Source organism: Chanodichthys erythropterus, chromosome 5, assembly GCF_024489055.1.
Source record: "Chanodichthys erythropterus isolate Z2021 chromosome 5, ASM2448905v1, whole genome shotgun sequence".
Classification (NCBI taxonomy): Eukaryota; Metazoa; Chordata; class Actinopteri; order Cypriniformes; family Xenocyprididae; genus Chanodichthys; species Chanodichthys erythropterus.
In genome coordinates this window covers 399,990-420,288 of record NC_090225.1, presented here as the reverse complement: position 1 = coordinate 420,288, position 20,299 = coordinate 399,990, and the positions used below count along the sequence as shown (strand labels likewise).

Below are 20,299 nucleotides of genomic sequence, written 5' to 3'. Positions count from 1 at the left end.
CCTTATAATAATGCCATCATTCTAACATAATCTCATAAATTACATTCATGTCATATTTATGACACAAGTTGAAGCTGACAGTCAAAATTAGCAATAATTATGAAAAATTTAATTTTGCCATATTTATGACCTCATTATTTTGGCTTTTTATCTTATAATTATGAAAGAATGCAATCATTCTGACTTTTTTTTAACTAATAAATGACATTCATGTCAAATCTGAGAACTGTCATATTATGACATAAAAAGTTGAAACTGACAGTCATAAATAATCTTTATTAAGAGAAGTTTTTTTGCCATTTACGACTTTATATTTCATTATTTTGACTTTATTTTATAATTATTACTTAGAATGCAATAATAAAAACAGACTTTTTCATCTCATAAATGACTTTCATCTCACAGTTTTGAGAAACTACGTCATATTTATGACTTAAAGTGGAAATTGACAGGCATAATTATGAAAGTTTTAATTTTTTGTCATATTTATGGTTTTATCTCATTATTTTGACTTTTTAATCTGAGAATTAGAGAAACCATGTTATATTTATGTCAAGTTGAATCTGACAGTCATAATTAGTCATAATTATGAAAAATGTATTTTTTGTCATATTTATGGCTTTTTATCTCATCATTTCTTATAATTGACAGAATGTGATCATTCTGACTTTTTCATCTATTAAATTACATTCATGTACAATTTTTGAGAACTATGTTATATTATGACTTCTAATTAATCATAACTAAGAAAATTTTAATTTTGTCATATTTACATCTCATTATTTTGACATTCAATTTTATAATTATGACTTTGAATACATTCCAACTTTATCTCATAAATATAATTTTGTCAAAATTATCACTTTTTATGCCATAATTATGATTGACCATGTTTGAACATGTTTTTTTCCTGAAGTTGCAGAAATGGGATTCCATATTTTTGGCAACATGCTCAGAAAAAAAAAAAAAAAAAAAAGAGAAAGAAATATACTTTTATGTCAATGAAGTATTGATACAGTTCAATAATATAAAAAATATATATACCAAAAAGTGACTATTTAACCCAATATGCATATTGGTGTAGCATGATATTGTTATTTCAGCAACATATTAGTTTCATACTCACCGCAGCAGAGATATATCACAGACAGCACTGCTTTATGATTTATACACGTGAGAATGTCAAAGTAATGTGGAAATAGAGAGCAATGCCCTATAGGTTTTGGAGACTCAAATTTCTTTGTCCCTTTAAACTTTGATAAACCCTCCTACAGCAGAGCATGCTGGGAGATGTGAAGTGTCTCAGCTAAAAGAACAAGAACAGGCCAACATCGCCAGCAGCATTCAGACAGAAACACTTCACAGACTCACATCTGAAGAGCGATCAGGTGTGTGGAGCACTGAAGGACTCTTCAGGGTAAAGGCTGAGGAACTCGGAGGCTTTTACACTGACAGGAGAGTTAAAGTGTGACGAGGAGAGCTCATTAATGTTCTTTGGCTTGCTTAAACGTACAGGAATGGGATAATGAGCCGCCACGCCTCCTCCCGCTTCTCTCTAACTCATTACTGCTCAGATACTAAATCCAGCTTTCTCAAAACACAAAAACAACTGCAAATGCTTACTACTTTACTTGCTATCAATATGTGAAGTACACAGCAGAGCATACTACACAGAACAGTATCCCACAATGCAATGTTTTCAAATAGTTATAAGCTTTTTTTTCTCTTTCTTGACTTATTTACACAAAATAAGATTAAAAATGCAAAATAACCATGCCTGAGATGACTGAATGCCAATTACTGAATTAAACATGTAACATGAGACCTTGTGACAACAATGTAACACTGTTTTTAATTTTAGTACTGTACTTTTTACATGTATAAAGCATACAGTATATGAAGCACATACTACAGGAACACATGCAAAACACGCCAGTAACACAAATAATAAATTAACCTTATCAACTACCAAGCCATAACTTCAAAACAAAGAAAAACTATTAATATCACTTTCATAAATTAAAAAGCTGGTTGTTTTTGGAAAAGGCTATGCACTGTATGTTTTGCATGCCAAAAGCAATGGTTTTAATCCACAGGTTTGGCTCAAGTCTGCCATCTGCTGTCCTCAAAACAAACTACCATGAGACATTTAGACCATATTTAAAATATACTCCAGCTAGACACTGCTGCATTGATTAAATTAACTGAAATAATGAGAAATAATAATATCATCATCTTGTTTTCACAGAGAATGTTTATGACCTTTTACAATAGATACTGCTTTACACTGTACTCTTAGAGATCAGTTTATCAGTTTAATGAAACACCTTACTCACCTGTTGAGTAACAAAAACACAATCTCTACGTCGCTTTCACGATCTCCATCATCTCCGAAAAGCCAAGCCGATGTTGATTCTTGTTTTATTACGAGCTCTGTCGCACTTTCTTTTAGCCAGCAGACTCTGGATGAACATTATGAGCACAGATATCACATTTACAGCTTTTTTTCAGGAATAATTGACCCTTAAGGGGAGTTTGATTGACAAGCGATCTAACCAATCAGAATGCCGAATCCACCATTTTGTCTGACAAAGCAGTCAGGAGTTAGAAGATTAACCTTGGTGGACTTGAACTTGAAAAATGGTTTGAAACAACATTCCTTCTGATGTTCATTCATGTTTATTTGATACTACATGAACTAGTAGGAAGAATCCTCTATCCTCTATGCATCTTTGCGAAGGGTCAATTCCCGTCGTGTGAACGATCAACCCCAACCTCAGCGAGACGCGTCATTTGACGTCACTTCCAAGATGTCGGCGCGTCCTGCTTCCAATGAATATGAATGTAAAAACAAACTTAAACATTAGATATTAAGTTAATGTAAACTTACGTTCGTTTTTTGCTTTTCGTCAACTGCGATTTTATGTTATTTTTGTTTTGTTTTGCCATAATTGACACAAAAACACAATATACTCTTATGGGGTCGTGGCGACATCATGTGGTCAACATGTGAACGTGACGTATTGTGATTGGAACGCACTGGAGTCTGAAGTGGGACATTTAAAGGGTTAGTTCACCCAAAAATGAAATAATGCAATTAATTACTCACCCTCATGCCGTTCCACACACGTAAGACCTTCGTTCATCTTTAACAAATTAATATCTTACACAAATTAAGATATTTTTGATGAAATCCAATGGCTCAGTGAGGCCTGAGCAATGACATTTCCTCTCTCAAGATCCATTAATGTACTAAAAACATATTTAAATCAGTTTATGTGAGTATAGTGGTTCAATATTAATATTATAAAGCCATGAGAATATTTTTGGTGCGCCAAAAAAAAAACAAAATAGTGACTTATTTAGTGATGGCCGATTTCAAAACACTGCTTCATGAAGCTTCAGAGCGTTATGAATCTTTTGTGTTGAATCAGCGGTTCGGATCGCCAAAGTCACGTGATTTCAGCAGTTTGACACACGATCTGAATCACTGATTCGACACAAAAGATTCAGAACGCTCCGAAGCTTCCTGAAGCAGTGTTTTGAAATCGGCCATCACTAAATAAGTCGTTATTTTGTTTTGTTTTTTCTAACCTTTTAATTTGGGATATTCCGACCTCGTCATTAACAGTTACACCACAGATAGAAAGTGTACGTTTAAACTAATAGTTCACAAAAAAAAAAAAAAGAAGGAAAATTCTGTCATTACTTACTCATCCTCCTGTCATTCCAACTAGAACAAATGAGATTTTGAAAGATTTACTGTTTTTTTTTTCTTTTCATGCAATTAAAATTAATGGAGACTGGATCTGTCAAGCTCCAAAAAAAAGGATGCAAAAGCATAACAGAAGTATTATAGTGCGCTATATTCCAAGTAAACTTATAGCATGTGTAATATAGTGCAATACATTAAAAAACAGCTATTAAAGCAAATCACCAATTTGCATGATATTGCTTTTAATGGTAATGTTCATTGAAAAAATAGAGGACAATATAATTGTAAAAAGTATTGAGTTTGAGACCCATTTTCAAAGCAGATTATAATTAAGATTAGAACTTAGAGAATCACTGTAGAGATGCAGCATGCAAGATGATCTGATGATAGTCAGTCTGGAGATGTTCACCAAAAGATGAGCCTCACCCTAAAATATATTGGTCTTCAGTTTACACCTACACATCCCTAAATTACCTAAAGTAACCCATGACCATCAGGATGAACATTCTGATATCACATTTACTACTCCAGACTAGAATATGAGAAGGACAGGAAAATAAAGTGGACATCACAGGAAACAACAGGTGCATTTAGTGAAATATTAACTTTTGCATGACATTTTTTTCATTCCACACAATAGAGCATCAGCAGAACGAATGAAGCATCCCTCCATTTCCATTCTCAATGCTAGAATAACTTGCATACGATTAAATGTGTTAGTATTTCAAGAGAAGCTAACTTTAAAAAAAGAAGCCAGAGACCTATATGCCAGAAAAAAGAAACATAAATATATTTTTAATGTGAAAGATTATTTTCTAATCCTATAAGAATGATGAACAGCTTAATAGATTACAGCTAATCAGGAGCCCTGGTGATTAATGTGCATTCTCCCACTCAAATCTCCAAAGAAGAATATCATTAATGTACAAATGGCGTGGCGAGATGACCTCTCCTCGTGACCGATCTGTGCGTTCTCTGAACAGTCTTAGTGTTTTGGACCAGATCACCGTCACCAGCTCTGATTAGAGAACACACTTCAGATGACAGGTGTTTAACTAGCGTGTGGACTTCACTGGCAGGAGGAGAGCCGCTCGATGGACTGGTTGAATGAGCAGGTGTGGCTGTAGACTAGGAGTTAAATACATTAAGCATGGTTTCACTTTGGGAACAGCAACGTCTCGCGTCGATTTCAGGCCAGAATTCTCACTCCCAGTTCTCCCAGTCCTCATCTTCCAACTGGTGACGAGAGAAAATGCACTGTGTCACATATCGTGCTAAAGCAAGAACTGCCCATACGCACACATGACCAAGACTCTGTGAAACACATAATGTGTCCTGGGCATCTACCGAATCACACATCTGGAGTTCAGTTAAAGGGATAGTTCACCCAAAAATCCATCATCATCCTCCAAAGTTTTATTGTTCTGCTGAACACAAAAGAAGATATTTTGTCGGTAACCAGACAGTTGATGGACGCCAGTAATTTTCTTTCCATACTATGGAAGTCAATGGGGTTCATTAACCGTTTAGTTAACCACATCCTTCAAAATATCATCATCTTTTGTGTTCAGCAGAAGAAAGAAATTCATACATGTTTGGAACAACTTGAGGGTGATGACAGATTTTTGGGTGAACTATCCCTTTAACAGAGGGACTCGACTACAACAACACAAGTGTTTGTGATGAAGCTTAAATTATAAGTTAATTAGAAAGAAACAAGCTTTCTGATGCCTATTCTGTGTTCATAAAGTGTCAGAAAATAAAACAGATGTTATTTTATATTATTCTGCATTAGGGCTGGGCGATATTAGAAATTTTATTTCATGATAACGATATATACCGTGATGTAGTTTTGTTGTTGTTGTTTTATTTATTTTAAATTACAAACAAGAGGACAAATACAATATAACTATAGTGCTGTTAATCAATTAAAAAAAAATATTCGCACATTTTTCTGTAATAAATGGTGATTAATCGCACCTAACATTATATATTTGTATTGTAGTAATTTTACATTTAATCTTCAAATTAATGTAGAAACAACACAAAGACAGTGTATTTTAAATATCTGATCTAACAGGTAGGAAATCTACAGAAATTGAATAAAGTTCACTGCATAAATTAAAAATGAAATGAAGAGTTTGGTTCCAAAATGCTATTAATCCATTTTGATTAATTAGTGTAAAAATGTGTTTTCTTTATCAAGAAAGGCAAGATGAAAACCACTATTTTCTGTTTAACTTTCACATAGCAAATTTTGCGTATAAAAACATTAAACATTCAAATCTAGATTTTGATTTTCAAAGGTTCATTACAAAAATAGATTATTTTCGCCCCAAAATGCAATAAATCCATGACAAGTTTTTTTTCTTTTTTTCAAAATGCAATTAATCCATTAATATAAAAGTTATTTTACATATTGAAAATACACAAAGTAAGTTGACCGCATATATGACTCTGAACTTTGTCATTACTAATCTTATATTCAGGCATTTGACTAAAAACAGGTTCAGCCGTCGCTCCCAAAATGAATTTAACAAGTCATCTTATTAATGTTATAAATTAATTATTTGTCATTAACGATTAAAGAGTATCTGGCGCCACCACACGGTTAAAATAAACACAATTGCCGAGTACATTGATATTAAAAACGGCTTTTAAAAACTGTTCACGATTCAGTTTTGGGGAGCGTGACAGAAGTTTGATGCTGTCGTGGAACAAGAAACAGCCGCATTTTTCCTTCTGAATCTCCTCACGTTAATGATGACATTTCCACGACAGTCATTTAAGACTTTATTTAAGACTGTGTTTAAAAAGATACTCGACAAAGTGGGCATTTTGGCCTAATTTTGTGTGGTTTTTGTTCGTTCAAGTGTGAAAGAGAACTCAATGCGGCTGGTGCGCTGTCTGAAGCAGCTTTCTGCTCGCACGAGTCGTGTGTGTCCATCACAGACAGGAGATTCAGACAGCGTGCCAGTACAGATTTGAGCTCTTTTTTGCATCTTATAGCGCTTGAATGGTTTAATAACACTTGATCATATAATGGATGATGGAAAAAAAACAGATGCTGCTTTACTTGCATCAAAAAATTTACGTGTTATACTGGAAAAATTAATCGCATGCGATAACGCATTAATTTTTACAGCCCTAAATATTACAAAAACATAAATTAGAAGTAATAAAACAAAATTGTCATTAGTGCTGTGCTATGCATATATATTTACATATCACAAAATATTTTATTTATTTAGCGTCATCCCTTTCTTTATTATTCTATATTATTATTCTGTATTGTTCTTAAACACAGAATAAGGGTCTGTGCCGTCTGTTTCTAGTTTATGGTTAACTGTGGCGAAGAACAAACCTCTTCTGTTGCGTCTACTTTAGACAAAGCCATCTGAACCTCCTCCTCCGTCATATCCAGATCAAAATCCTTCTCCCAGTCTTCACTCACATCTGTACTCGAACCTACATGTGCAGACACACACAGAGCAGACGGGACATCAGACTTCAAGATCTCTCATGCTCAAAATTTATTTGATCAAAAATACTGTAAAAACATAATAATATTGCAAAATGTTACTCATTTAAAATAACTGCTTTCTAAGTGAATATAATGTAAAATGTAGTTTCATCTCAGGTCAAATAAATAATTTCTTTGATTTTAGTAATGTTATTAAACAGTAACTCAGAAATTAACATTAACTAAGAATAATTAATGCTTTATTTTTCATTGTCAGTTTTGTAATAATGAATTGACATGTTAACTACTGAAGCCGTACGTCTCAAAGTTTTACTGAACAATAACAAATAATCAGAACATTTCTAATCATTAGAGCATGTTGTAGTCCAGATTAAAATATATAAATGTTTAAGTTTGAAAATAAATAGCCTACTAAGTCTTTAAGTATTCAGTATTTGGTGCTGTGATGAACAACATTGAGATTACAAAAAAACTGAATGACTGAAGCATTTTAAAAACTTCACTAGCGCAGCTGCTTTGTTTGCAGGGTTTCTGGGGTAACCGCTGTATTTCTGCTGTTCCATCAGCGCCCTCTGCTGTCAGAGAGTGAACGTGCACTTTCATTCAGCGTGTCTCTACTTGTTCCACAATGTGTTTCTCCTTGGGCTTGTGTATATCTGAGCGCGTGTCCCTTTGACACGATGTTGTGCATTTTATTGACGTTCGGTTGATGGGGAAAGTATTCTTAAATGCATTATAAAATATTTTAATTGGTAATAAATAGTTATTTACGGTATTTTTAAGTGCCCACGATAACAATATCGTGCATATTCATTATCGTGATATATCGCATTACCGAATATCGGCACAAGTCTAATCTCGTCACATGACCAGTGAACTCCTATTCCTGCAGCTCGTGTTGGATGAGCTGGATGGAAGTGAAGCGACCGTTATCCAAATTAAACAAATGTTTTTTATTTCTATAAAAAGAGAGAGAATGTGTCACGAGATCTCATGGCACTAAAAGAATCAATAATTGAAAAGGATCAAAAAGGGCTGGCATGTAACAAGTGGGGGCTCGTCCGGGATTTGCACCCGGGACCTCTCACACCCCAAGCGAGAATCATACCTCTAGACCTATCACAATCATCCTTAACCCCGTTTCCTCTCTCTCACCTTTTTTGCCGTTATTGGAGGGTGTGGATTTGCCGCTGTCAGAGTTGAGCTCAAACACCCGGAGGTCTTGAGCTACTTCCTCTCTGGCGGGCTCTTCACGCTGCGTGGGCCGCTCCTCCGGGAACGTCTCCTGTAGACTGGCCTCCGACAGCTTCTGAGAGACCTCGTCCGCCGCGGGCGACAGCTGCGTGACTCTGACGGTGACGTCCGCTTGATTCTCCATCTGGGTTGGGAAACTGACGCTGTCGCTGCTTACGGAGGGGGTGACGTCAGATGCTACGTTGCTGGAGGAAACCACCACTTGAGGGGGTGAGGAGCTTTCAGGGCTGGCCTCTATCGTCACCGCGGGGACGCGAGCCTCTTCGACGGGGGGTGTGAAATCTAAGCGAGATGAAGACGTGGCCCCGAGAAACTCACCTACAGAGAGAGAGAAAAGAGACATAAATGCTCTGTTCACAAAGTTTCAGAACAGACACGAAGGTTTAGCGAATTAATATGCTTGACAGTTCCAGCTGAATGGAACTCAAAGTCAAACCTTCTTCGTCCTCTTCCTCCCAACCAAGACTCTCAGAATGATCCGTCTGCTCTGCTCTCTGCTTCAGCGCTACCCTCCTGGCCTCTTCCTACAAACACACACACATGTGATGATATATACAATGTTTTTGTGCCATTATTGTGTTATTTCATGATTATAGTCATGTGCAACCCCTAAAGCGGCAACTATATTCACATTGCAGAACATCACACCATTGATCTTAATGGCACAATTAAAACAAAGCATATTAATTAAAATTGTTTTTGCTACAAGACCCTGTTTTATTGACCAATTAGCTTCTTTTTTGTTTTTTTGTGGAACATCATAATGGTGAGTAAATGATGACAGACTTTTATTTATATGTGAACTATCCCTTTAACCCTCATGTTTGAGGATTTTCCTGTCTAATAACTTCCCAACAATCTTTTGATACTTTTTGTAATTTTTTGTGGGTTTTTTCCCCACATTGTAACACTCAAAAATGACCTGCCTACAAAAAAATTGCTTATAAATCTCTCGTTTTGCTATATAATCACCAAATATTGGATCCGATCTTGTTGTCAACTTGTTTTCTTTCAGTTAGGACAGATTTTATATTTCTTTTGGAACTGATTGATCATAGGCCATGTTTATCTGAGCACATCTACCTGTGAAAAAAAAGCATTATTTGTGGATAACTTTTTCGATTTTACATAAAACTATGTTTTGTACACTACTGTGCTTTAATGATTAACCGGGAAATTTGTTTTGAAATGCTTTTATTTTGTTCAAAATGTCAAAAATAATAGCTTATAAATCTCAGAAAAATAAAAAAAAAATCTCTTCCTATACTATTATATCACCAAATATTGGATATTTTTGTCAACTTGTTTTCTTTAAATTAGAACAGGTTTTGTATTTATTTGAAACTGACTGACCGTACTTGTGGTTGGTTAATTTATCTCTCCGTTTGTGTTTATTTAAAAAAAAGAAAAAAGAAAAAAAAAAAAAAGAAAAAGAAAAATAGGTTGTATTGGACTATATGCACAGATCGTTCTTTAGAACTTCCACATTAATATAAGCCATCTGGAAAACTTCCGGTGAGAGTCATGTGCTGGTGTGTTGAGCATCAGTAGTGTAATACTTAGTTTATAATCAGAATATAGTCACTTAAATAGTCAAGCACAGCATTAATTTAGTTATTCAAACGTAAGACAGCATAAAAAATAAATGAATAAAGACGTACCTCATTGTTCCTCCTCGGCTAAATTCAATTAAACCATCACTTTTATGTGAAAAAAAAGCTTCAAAAATTAAATATTTATTGTGCACTTTAGTTAGATTAATTGAATGAAGTGTGCTGAAATCATTGACTGACAGCTGCTGTGATTATAAAGAGAGAGCGGCGCTCGCTTTCTGTGTCGTTCATTCACAAGAAAAGTTATTGTTTTTCAGGAGATTTTTTGAGTATTTCATACTTCACATTGACAAAATGTGTTTTTAAACCTAGTTATTTTATAATGTTTAATATTTAGTCAAAAACTAATTAAAAAACAATTAGAGGAAATGGCTGATATATGCGCAAATAAATGCTACTTTGCCGCCACCTGCTGGTTAAAGTGGTAATTAACGTCTTTTTAAGTGTTTTCTATTAAATTTTTAACATTCGGTTTTACAATGAGGACAATCTCAGAAGGACGAACAAATAATGTTTGTGGTCATCACATTAAAAATAACATTTGAAGTGCTGGAAAAAATGTGCGTGTTTGACACAGCGTTTTTAAACGGTCCCAATAGCTTTGTCTTTCAATAAACTGGTTTATTGGCAAATTAGGTAAATGTGATAACTGCATTAAAATATGAATACAACATTAAAAAGTCAACCATTGATGGTTTTGTGTCGATGTACAGCGAGTACAGAATGAACAGTTCACCGGAAATGCCCGAGCTGGCTTAACCACAACCAGGAAGTAACCGTGCATATAGTCCATTACAGCAGAAATACTGGAAGAAATATTTTACCCTATATGTGGGGGTTTTGATTATTTTGTTTGACAATGGGCTGAGAACCACTTCTCTACACACTAATACTGCAAACCTATTGTAAGTACATACTCTGACCAGCAGATGGCAGTACCAGGTTAATCTTTAACTGACTGGATGTGTCTTTGATGGCACACCTAAAGCAAATATGAAAGTGTTGTGCTGGAAAGTGTCCTGTGACTCGTACTGATGTCATTATGTTAGTTTGAGCTGTGTGTGTTCAGATAAGCACATCATGCTGATTTCTCAGACACAGATCTGCTGTACCTGCTCCAACTGGAACACCTTATAGAAGTACCGCTGCCAGAACTCTGAATGAGCCACTGCTGCCGGCACCTGAGAGGAACAAAGTAAATATGTGCTCAGACAACATCACATGGTCAATTAGGATGTAAATATAAAGAGGATGAAGCATCGTACCATTTTAGTATAGAGAGCTCTGATGGCAGGACTGTTGACCAGCAGTTCAGAGATCTCTGGCTTCCTCTCTTCTAAAATGAAACTGGAGAGCCAGGCGTCAAACTGCTGTGGAGGGCCTGGAGGGACAAACATACATGGAAATATTCAAATTTTGAGATAAACTGGACAGAATATGAAAGCTGAGATGTTAGATGTGAGGCGCTACAAAGTTTGTTCATTGACTGAAAGATCGATTCATGGGATTTAAGAATCAATATTGGTTCTTCAAAATGAAAATCGACTAAAATCGATACAGCCATACACATCTAACTCTCAACAACACCCTGCTAGAGAATGAGGCAGTGACACACCGTCAGGCTCATTGCAGTACGTCGCCGGATCTGCTTGAAGACTGTAGAGTCGAGCCTGAGAGGAAACGCAGTACATGTGACTCAAAAATAGTGCAAGAAAACATTGAGCGAGTGATTCAACGAATGACAGCATGTCAAATTTATATATCTAAAGAGTGCACGTGGCTGACCTTGCCGCTGTCATACACCTCCGTCGTGCCTGAAGGAGTGGCCACCAGCGTGATGACATCACAGTCGATGGTCATGTCTGGGGGAGGGGCCAAAGTGTCTGTGATCACACCCAGAATATTTGAAAGGCCCTTCTTCACCTTTTCAGTGGCCTCTGATGAACCTTCAACCTAAAAAAAGGAGGAGAAAATAAAGCGTATAGCCTGTGATTTGTGGCTAGTGTTTATATAAACTAAACTAAAGAGAGGTTTTGTCTACTCTCAGCACTGAAGACTAAACAAACTCTATAAAAACATTCCCAAGGTAAGAATTAACATTGTTTTGGTGTGCTGTAATGTAAAACGGTTTCCTTACGGCCAGTTTGCTCTTAACAGCGTTCGCTGTCGCAACAATGGAGCATGCTGTGTCATGTTGAACCACGCTGGAGAACTCTGTCAGGTCCCGCTTGATAAACTCGTACGCCTCAACTGACTGTCGAGAAAACACCACACACACATTACATACATATATACAGAGTTCGACATTAAGCTTTGTCAAGTCAAGTCAAATTTTATTTATATAGCACAGATTTAACACAACTGTAGTTGATCCAAAGTGCTTTACAGTAAATCAGAAATTAAAATAGAAAAGGAGGGGAAAAATGGAGATAAAAGTCAAATATCAAAGTCAATCAAACAATTTGTATATAAAATATATATATATAAAATGGAACACCAACTATATAAAAAATAATATTAAATTCTTAAATTTGATCAATTAATTAAATTAGAATAATAAAACACTATAAGCCTGTTACCAATCAAATTAAATCATTTACACTGAAAAATCACAACTGAATTAAATAATGTTACGATATTGTTTAAAATATTTTTTGAAAATATTGGGGGGGAAATGATAAACATTTCTAGGGTCCAGAAATTTGTTTCCATGTTAAAAATTTATATTATAAATTAAATTTCAAATAAAAAAAAAGGTTATGACGTAAATATAAATAATAAACAATGTTTCTACACTAATAAACCAAATAGGGGAGCAAATAAGTTTAAATTTATGTTGATTTTCAGCTACTTCATTTTTTGTTCTGCTGATAAAATAAAACATTTATAAATTAGAAAATAATGCAAAACAGAAGCATTCACACTGGTGGTTTCAAAACATTTACCACTGATTGTGAATAGAGATCAATTAAAGGGTTAGTTCACCCAAAAATGAAAACAATGTCATTAATTACTCTCCCTCATGCCGTTACACACCCGTAAGACCTTCGTTCATCTTCAGAACATTAGCAAATTAAGATATTTTTGATGAAATCCGATGGCTCCGTGAGGCCTGAGCAATGACATTTCCTCTCTCAAGATCCATTAATGAACTAAAAACATATTTAAATCAGTTCATGTGAGTACAGTGGTTCAATATTAATATTATAAAGCCACAAGAATATTTTTGGACACAAAAGATTCATAACGCTCCGAAGCTTCCTGAAGCAGTGTTTTGAAATCGGCCATCACTAAATAAGTCGTTATTTTGTTTTTTTGGCGCACCAAAAATATTCTCGTCGCTTTATAATATTAATATTGAACCACTGTACTCACATGAACTGATTTAAATATGTTTTTAGTACATGAATGGATCTTGAGAGAGGAAATGTCATTGCTTGGGCCTCACTCAGCCATCGGATTTCATCAAAAATATCTTAATTTGTGTTCTGAAGATGAACGAAGGTCTTACGGGTGTGGAACGACATGAGGGAGAGTAATTAATGACATTATTTTTGGGTGAACTAACCCTTTAAATGAGAGATACCTACAAACATTTCAATAAACTGAGGAGGACTGAAATTGTGAACACAAGAGCACAGCATAGACTATATTTCCTCAACACGTTAGTGTTGTTTAAGGCAAGTGTCTCAATACTATAATTTATTAACTGAATGTGTGTTGATTTGGAAATGTCACAGTGGAACAAAAGATCCCTCTGAACAAATCTACCAAAGCAGACGTCTCAGAAAAGCCCAGAAAATCACATCAGATTAAGAAGAACTCTCTGTTTTAAAGAGTTTGAGCTTTTACCTTCGAATCAGAGATTTAGGATGCCAGTGCTTTTTGAAAAATATGGAGAAAAAATCCTTCTTTTTAAATGAAAGATAGTGTTTTTTGTGCAGAGGAACTCACTGAAAGTAAATTTCCCCACTTGGATAATGAAAGTCACTACTGAAGTCACACCGGATCTGATCTGGATTCTCTCACCTTGTCTTTGACGCTCTGGAAGCTCTGAGTCAGCCAGCCTCCCCACCATCCTCCTTCCCTGAAATATAATCATTAATAATCATCAGACACTGTCAGAAAGTATCATTAAAACTCTAACTTTTATTGTAATTTTGGAAATCATTCCTATTTCTGTATATAAAATGCTCTAGTCTTAAACTTCATTATTAATGAAACCTGATTATTTGTAGGATGAGATTAACTGGCGAACAAAGTACTGACATTATTTACAATTCACCATTAATGTTAATTGTAAACCTGAGATAAAAGAAAACAAGAATAATCTAATCATTCTCGAACAATCTGCGACATTCGTTTATTTCAATCACGCTGTTTTATGTAATATACGTGTCTTTTATTATCATAAGAGATGGATTTACAGGAATATTATAATAATAAGAGCGACAGTAATGTGTGTTTTTCGTTCATGACTCTGTGATATTTTTGTAAACAAACCCGCCTGACTTCCTCCTCCACATCCGCCAATCAAACGCGTCGGTCACAGAGATCGCACACATCTCTTTAACGCGGATATTCACTCTTTAGAGCGGAATTACTCATGCAAAACGCTTAAATGTTATTAATATCGAGCATTAAAATATAAAAGTGAACATTTGTCTGCTGCAAACTCACCCGTCTGCCATCTTCAGCGCATGACGACATCAGTGTGTCTGAACTCTGACCTCAGCAAGCGTCGAAATAATATTCACAAACACCGCGTTAAGCATAGTGAAGATTATTTATTAATCATTTTAAGAGTGATATAAATCAGTAAATTGCGTCAAAAAGTGAAATGTGTTCAATTATAATTTTTTAAAATATTTTTAAATAACACTGCGGAGTAAGGCAACCGCAAAGGATCAAGTTTTGTGATAAAACGCGAAACGCCTGTCATTACACTGAAGGCCTGCAGGGGCGTCGAGAGCCGCAGTCAGTTTCCCGCCGGCGCGCTCCCTCAGCTGGACTGAGTGGCAGAAGAAGCTGCTGCATGACTGGATTTAATAGAGGAAACTGCGAAAACACGAGAAAAACAAACGATTACACTAAAGGTTGGGCTCGAAAGTGTTCATTATAACATGTCAAATAAACCTAATCCATGGATATTGACATACAGCCAGGAGTCGTGTTTCCTGACATTTATATGTGCCTGATTTCAACACCGGGGAAATACATAATGCAAATCTGCCTGTGAATATTTTATATAACTACAATATCAGTAGGTTTAAATCTGCGTAATCACTTATATATCGTCCAGCCCTAAAACTTGTATAGTTTTTGACAGTGTTTATTTAAAAAACACCCAATTATGCAGAATATGAGATGGTAAATATTTAATTGATGAATTGTCAACACAATATATAACAATACAATAAGGCAGTGGTTCCCTAAAGTAACCCCTGAAGGCATTACTATCCTTCTGCGCAACTCTTCCACTTCCACTGCAGTCACACCTTTACCATTAAGGGACAATATTTGCCCCTAAATTGATTTTCCAGTGCATTTTTACCTTTATGAATGAATTTATTAAAATAAATAATGTTTTAAATAAAATGTTCAATAGAGAAATATGCAATGATGGTAAAACTAAGTAAAATGTTTAAATATTACACTAAAACCGCCAGTAGGTGGCAGCAAGTCACTCTTTTTATGAGTGAGTCATTGAATCATTCATTCAGTAACGAAGCAAGTGGCTGTGAATGAATCATTGAATCATTGACTCTCACGATTCGTTCAAAGCTGCAGAATTATTCGCGAAACACAGACGTGTGTTGTAGTTCTGCTGTGGTTTTCGTTAGAACTATTATTTCACTGCAAAATAGAGTAAATACTGACAGTACTGTGTTTAAAATGTGCGTTTTATTTTTTGACCGGTTGTATAATAATGTCACGTTTGCAGTCATGTGGATATTTGGGAGCAATTGCGTTCTTGCTCGTTATCATCATTAAATACAAGAACGCGCACACGGCATGTTTTTGTATCGGAGAAAGTTTGAGTCTTAAATCGAAATTAATCCACTATCTGTGTCTATATTTGTTCTTCATGCGAGTAAGTGCTCAATCCCCACTTTTACAAAGGTGCATTGTTGAGAACGGCAGTAATTTAGCAAGATTTAAGGCAGCAGATTCTGCACGCGATCTATCATATGCTGCTTGTGTGGATACAGTCATTTTTGACTGCAAATGATGAGGTAACTTGATTAAATGTGCTGAATTTATGACATTTTGGCAGTTAGATATACATGCTCTATTTTAATACTATTTTAATTAAATGAACTACTCAGCATTTTGTTCGCGTACCCCAGTTTGGGAACCGCTGATCTACGGTATGATTTTACCCCCAAATCCAACACAAAATGATAACTGCAAAACATGTTTCTCTGCTGGAGTCCAGCTGTTTCTGTGAATTGCAGTGATCCATTTGCTTCTTTTTCTGTACTGTTAGCTTGTAAAAAAAAAAACCTCAGATTTCGTGTCAAAGCTATTTGTAAAGTCAATCATAAAGCTCTTTCCCGTTTTGGATGTGTTTTTCCCGGCATTCACGCTGAAACCAATGCTTCCACCAAAGTCCCTTTAAGACGAGTCATTTCACTCGGCGGCCATCTTTGAAAAGCCTCTCGGTCATGAAGTGCAGCTTCTATCTCTTTGAATGGGAAACATCAAATTCTCCAAAGCTGTTTGTCAAGCTTTCGATTAAATTTCATATTTGAAATCAGCAATGAAATCTGACAACAACTGTCTCATAAATTCTGTTTCAAAACGCTCGAATCATGAGAAAAAACCTGTATATTTCAGGCTGGATCAAGCTAATGTGCATGTGCAGTCCTAAACGCGCGTCTTGTGTCTCATTTCGGAGGCGCGTCTGACTGTTTCTATAGGAACCGGAGCTTCTAACGGCCGCTGCAGTGGCGCGATGACTTTACCAATCTATGATTGGCTCTTATTTAGAAGGCGGGACTTATTCCGCCATATTGCGCGTTGCACTTTCTCCCATTCATAATAGAGTACCTCAGAGATGACGTGTTTTTGTAGGCCAACCCGGAAGTTAGCGGCGTACGAGTTCCCTCAATTGAAAGCCTATGCATTTTTCCCATAGACTTTTGGAAAATCGCAAAAAAAATAAGCTCTGTGTTTAACAAAGGGTTATGACACTTACATGTTTTTTCCATAAAGATAATCTTTACAAGTTAACACAACATTTACATTTTGAAGTGTACCGAATAAATACAGAATAAAGTCGTCAGATATAAAAAGCTAACAGTAGGCTATAAAGGGACTACAGCATGAATATGAATGAGTATGAATACTTATGCTGTCCAAATGTCCTGTTTGTCATGAAGTCCCGGCCATTTAGCAATTTGTTAGCCACCGCCGTTTTTAAGATACAATAAAGGTTTAAAAAATCTCAAGCTGGTTATAACTGGTTTGTTTTCTGTCATAGATCAAAACGTGAAGCTTTGTTAACCACAGACCTTATTTCAGGCGATTTAACAAAAACCCATTCAGAAAGCCCATTGACTTTGGGGCGATGGAACCGGAAGTACTAAAATGCTAACTCGCTTCTGGGTTTTGCCTACAAAAACACGTCATCCCTGAGGCACTGACGCGTTCAGAGCGGTCGACGGTGATGTCATGTGCATACCCTCTATAGGTTTTTAAATAAATAAATAAAATACACTCTATATATTTAGCACTATTTTAAAAATGTATACAATATTATATCTGACTTATATATACCCTCAGCTCTTCGATCCTAAACTCACACACAATCATAAGCAGTGTGAAGTCTCATGGGACGGAGTTTGTCTCGTCACTCTGTTCCACATAATCAGGAAATGAATGTGCTCATAATGGAATTGACACGAGGAGTTTATCACCTCATTAGAATTCAGAACAGCCCGTATGGATTGAGCGCTGATGGGAGTGTTTAACTACACCTGAGGCCCCGGAGCCGTCCCAGCTGTGTTCTGCCTGTCACGAGCTCTGAGCGAGTGACAGGAAGTGAGGTTTAACAGGATGTCACGGGGTCGGCCCTGCCTCTCTCTTAATTGAAGCGTCCCTGAGCAATATGTGCGTGTGTTCCACAATATGTGCCCCAAATGCTCCACAATCCCACTAATTGGGACCTTTGGTTCCCTGATTAACTCTGTCAGTGTAAATCTGGGGCCACAGAAGGTGTTTTTATTGATTAGTTGGAACCGCTACTGTGTGTCACATTCAGAACAGATGCAGAAGATTCACTAAATAAATCACAAAATAGGTTGGAAATTAAAAATCAGACACAATTACTAGTTACTACTAATTACTAAGCAATTTAATAAATGTTTATTGTTTAATTATCATTCATTCCACTTATTAATGTTAATTTATTGAACATATTTATAAACATACTTTGGGTTCATTTTAAGCAACAATATAGTAATTTTTAAACAATAGTTGAGTTAAATAAAACTACCCAGCAGGTTGGACAAACATTTAACCCAATCACTGGGTTAAAACAACCCAGTCACTGGGTTAAAACAACTCATTCGCAGGGTTAAAACAACCCAGTAGCTGGATTAAAACAACTCATTTGCAGGATTAAAACAACCCAATCGCTGGGTTAAACAACTCATTTGCTGTGTTAAAACAACCCAACCGCTGGGTTAAAACAACTCATTTGCAGGGTTAAAACAACCCAATCGCTGGGTTAAACAGCCCATTCGCAGGGTTAAAACAACCCAATCACTGGGTTAAAACATCCCAATCGCTGGGTTAAAACAGCCCATTTGCATGGTTAAAACAACCCAATCGCTGGGTTAAAACAGCCCATTCGTGGGGTTAAAACAACCCAATCGCTGGGTTAAAACAGCCCATTCGCAGGGTTAAAACATCCCAATCGCTGGGTTAAAACAGCCCATTTGCATGGTTAAAACAACCCAATCGCTGGGTTAAAACAGCCCATTCGTGGGGTTAAAACAACCCAATCGCTGGGTTAAAACAGCCCATTCGCAGGGTTAAAACATCCCAATCGCTGGGTTAAAACAGCCTATTTGCATGGTTAAAACAACCCAATCGCTGGGTTAAAACAGCCCATTCGTGGGGTTAAAACAACCCAATCGCTGGGTTAAAACAGCCCATTCGCAGGGTTAAAACATCCCAATCGCTGGGTTAAAACAGCCTATTTGCATGGTTAAAACAACCCAATCGCTGGGTTAAAACAGCCCATTCGCAGGGTTAAAACATCCCAATCGCTGGGTTAAAACAGCCTATTTGCATGGTTAAAACAACCCAATCGCTGGGTTAAACAGCCCATTCGCAGGGTTAAAACAACCCAATCGCTGGGTTAAAACAACCCAATCGCTGGGTTAAAACAGCCCATTCGTGGGGTTAAAACAACCCAATCGCTGGGTTAAAACAGCCCATTCGTGGGGTTAAAACAACCCAATCGCTGGGTTAAAACAGCCCATTCGTGGGGTTAAAACATCCAAATCACTGGTTGTTTTTTTTAACCCAGCATTTTTTAGAGTGTATATATGTATTAGAAATATGTTCATATGTTCATATCTCCACCTTTCCCTAATAAGCGTTCACATACAGATACATCCCCTGCTGTTCTCTCTCTGTGGACCGTCACCATCTGCCCACAATCAGGAAACACCAGCTTTGCACAAGTCAATGTGTCTAATTATCCCTGTGCAGCAGGCCAGGCCATAGCTCCCAATAATCCCCACAATGTGTTCAGCTTCCCATACCCACCTGTGCCTGGGACCTGGAGGGGGGGCCCCGACTCAGGGGGGCCGCAGGGACACGGGGACCCGCTGAGGGAGCCTCTTCTCTGGGCAGGACGGCAGCTGCCTCCCCCCGCTGGGACGTTCACCAGCTGACTGTGAGCAGGCCCCTGACAGGAGCTCTTTAGCGCTGTCAATGGGCCCATAAATAAGGAGCTAAGCGCTTTTGTGTTGCCGTTGGAGTGTCAGGGCCCTCTGCAGGCCGACCGGGCCGGTGACCACTTCAAGAAAAAAACACAAAAGGAGGGGGCTGTGTTACGGGCCGCCCCCCGCGCCCTCTCTTTGTGCTCGGAGCGAGTGCTATTGTCTTCCTCTATTTAGGGTGAGAGAGAGAGGGAGGAGAGCAGAGGAGGAGAGGAGACACATCTCTTCATCTCTCCTCTGATCTTTCAGTCGTCGGCCCGGGATTCCTGTGAGG

At 36.9% G+C, this 20,299-nt stretch overlaps 1 protein-coding gene across 2 annotated transcripts; it reads right to left on the bottom strand.

Annotated features, from left to right (window-relative positions):
- Nucleotides 1–4,286: 4,286 nt before the first annotated feature.
- bsdc1 (BSD domain containing 1) lies at nt 4,287–14,790 on the bottom strand. Of its 2 annotated transcripts, none has more exons than XM_067385573.1 (11): nt 14,747–14,790; nt 14,096–14,153; nt 12,204–12,320; nt 11,852–12,019; nt 11,682–11,736; nt 11,332–11,447; nt 11,179–11,247; nt 8,890–8,977; nt 8,355–8,771; nt 7,080–7,183; nt 4,287–4,951 (listed from the first exon to the last, which is right to left on the bottom strand). In XM_067385573.1, the coding sequence occupies exons 1-11, from the start codon at nt 14,755–14,757 to the stop codon at nt 4,919–4,921; spliced, it is 1,236 nt and encodes a 411-aa protein (XP_067241674.1). In that variant the 5' UTR covers nt 14,758–14,790; the 3' UTR covers nt 4,287–4,918. The 2 variants fall into 2 exon arrangements, with proteins under 2 accessions (XP_067241674.1, XP_067241673.1); XM_067385572.1 differs by lacking the exon at nt 14,747–14,790 and adding an exon at nt 14,570–14,706.
- Between the last annotated feature and the right edge of the window lie 5,509 nt (nt 14,791–20,299).

Excerpts from the sequence above, each read along its gene's own strand:
- bsdc1 (XM_067385572.1), bottom strand. The coding sequence starts at position 14,631 with ATGTGTGCGATCTCTGTGACCGACGCGTTTGATTGGCGGATGTGGAGG. Across the intron at positions 8,978-11,178 it reads AGGTGTTCCAGTTGGAGCAG|GAAGAGGCCAGGAGGGTAGC; the intron begins GTACAGCAGATC and ends GTGTGTTTGTAG. Across the intron at positions 8,772-8,889 it reads GGAGGAAGAGGACGAAGAAG|GTGAGTTTCTCGGGGCCACG; the intron begins GTTTGACTTTGA and ends CTCTCTCTGTAG.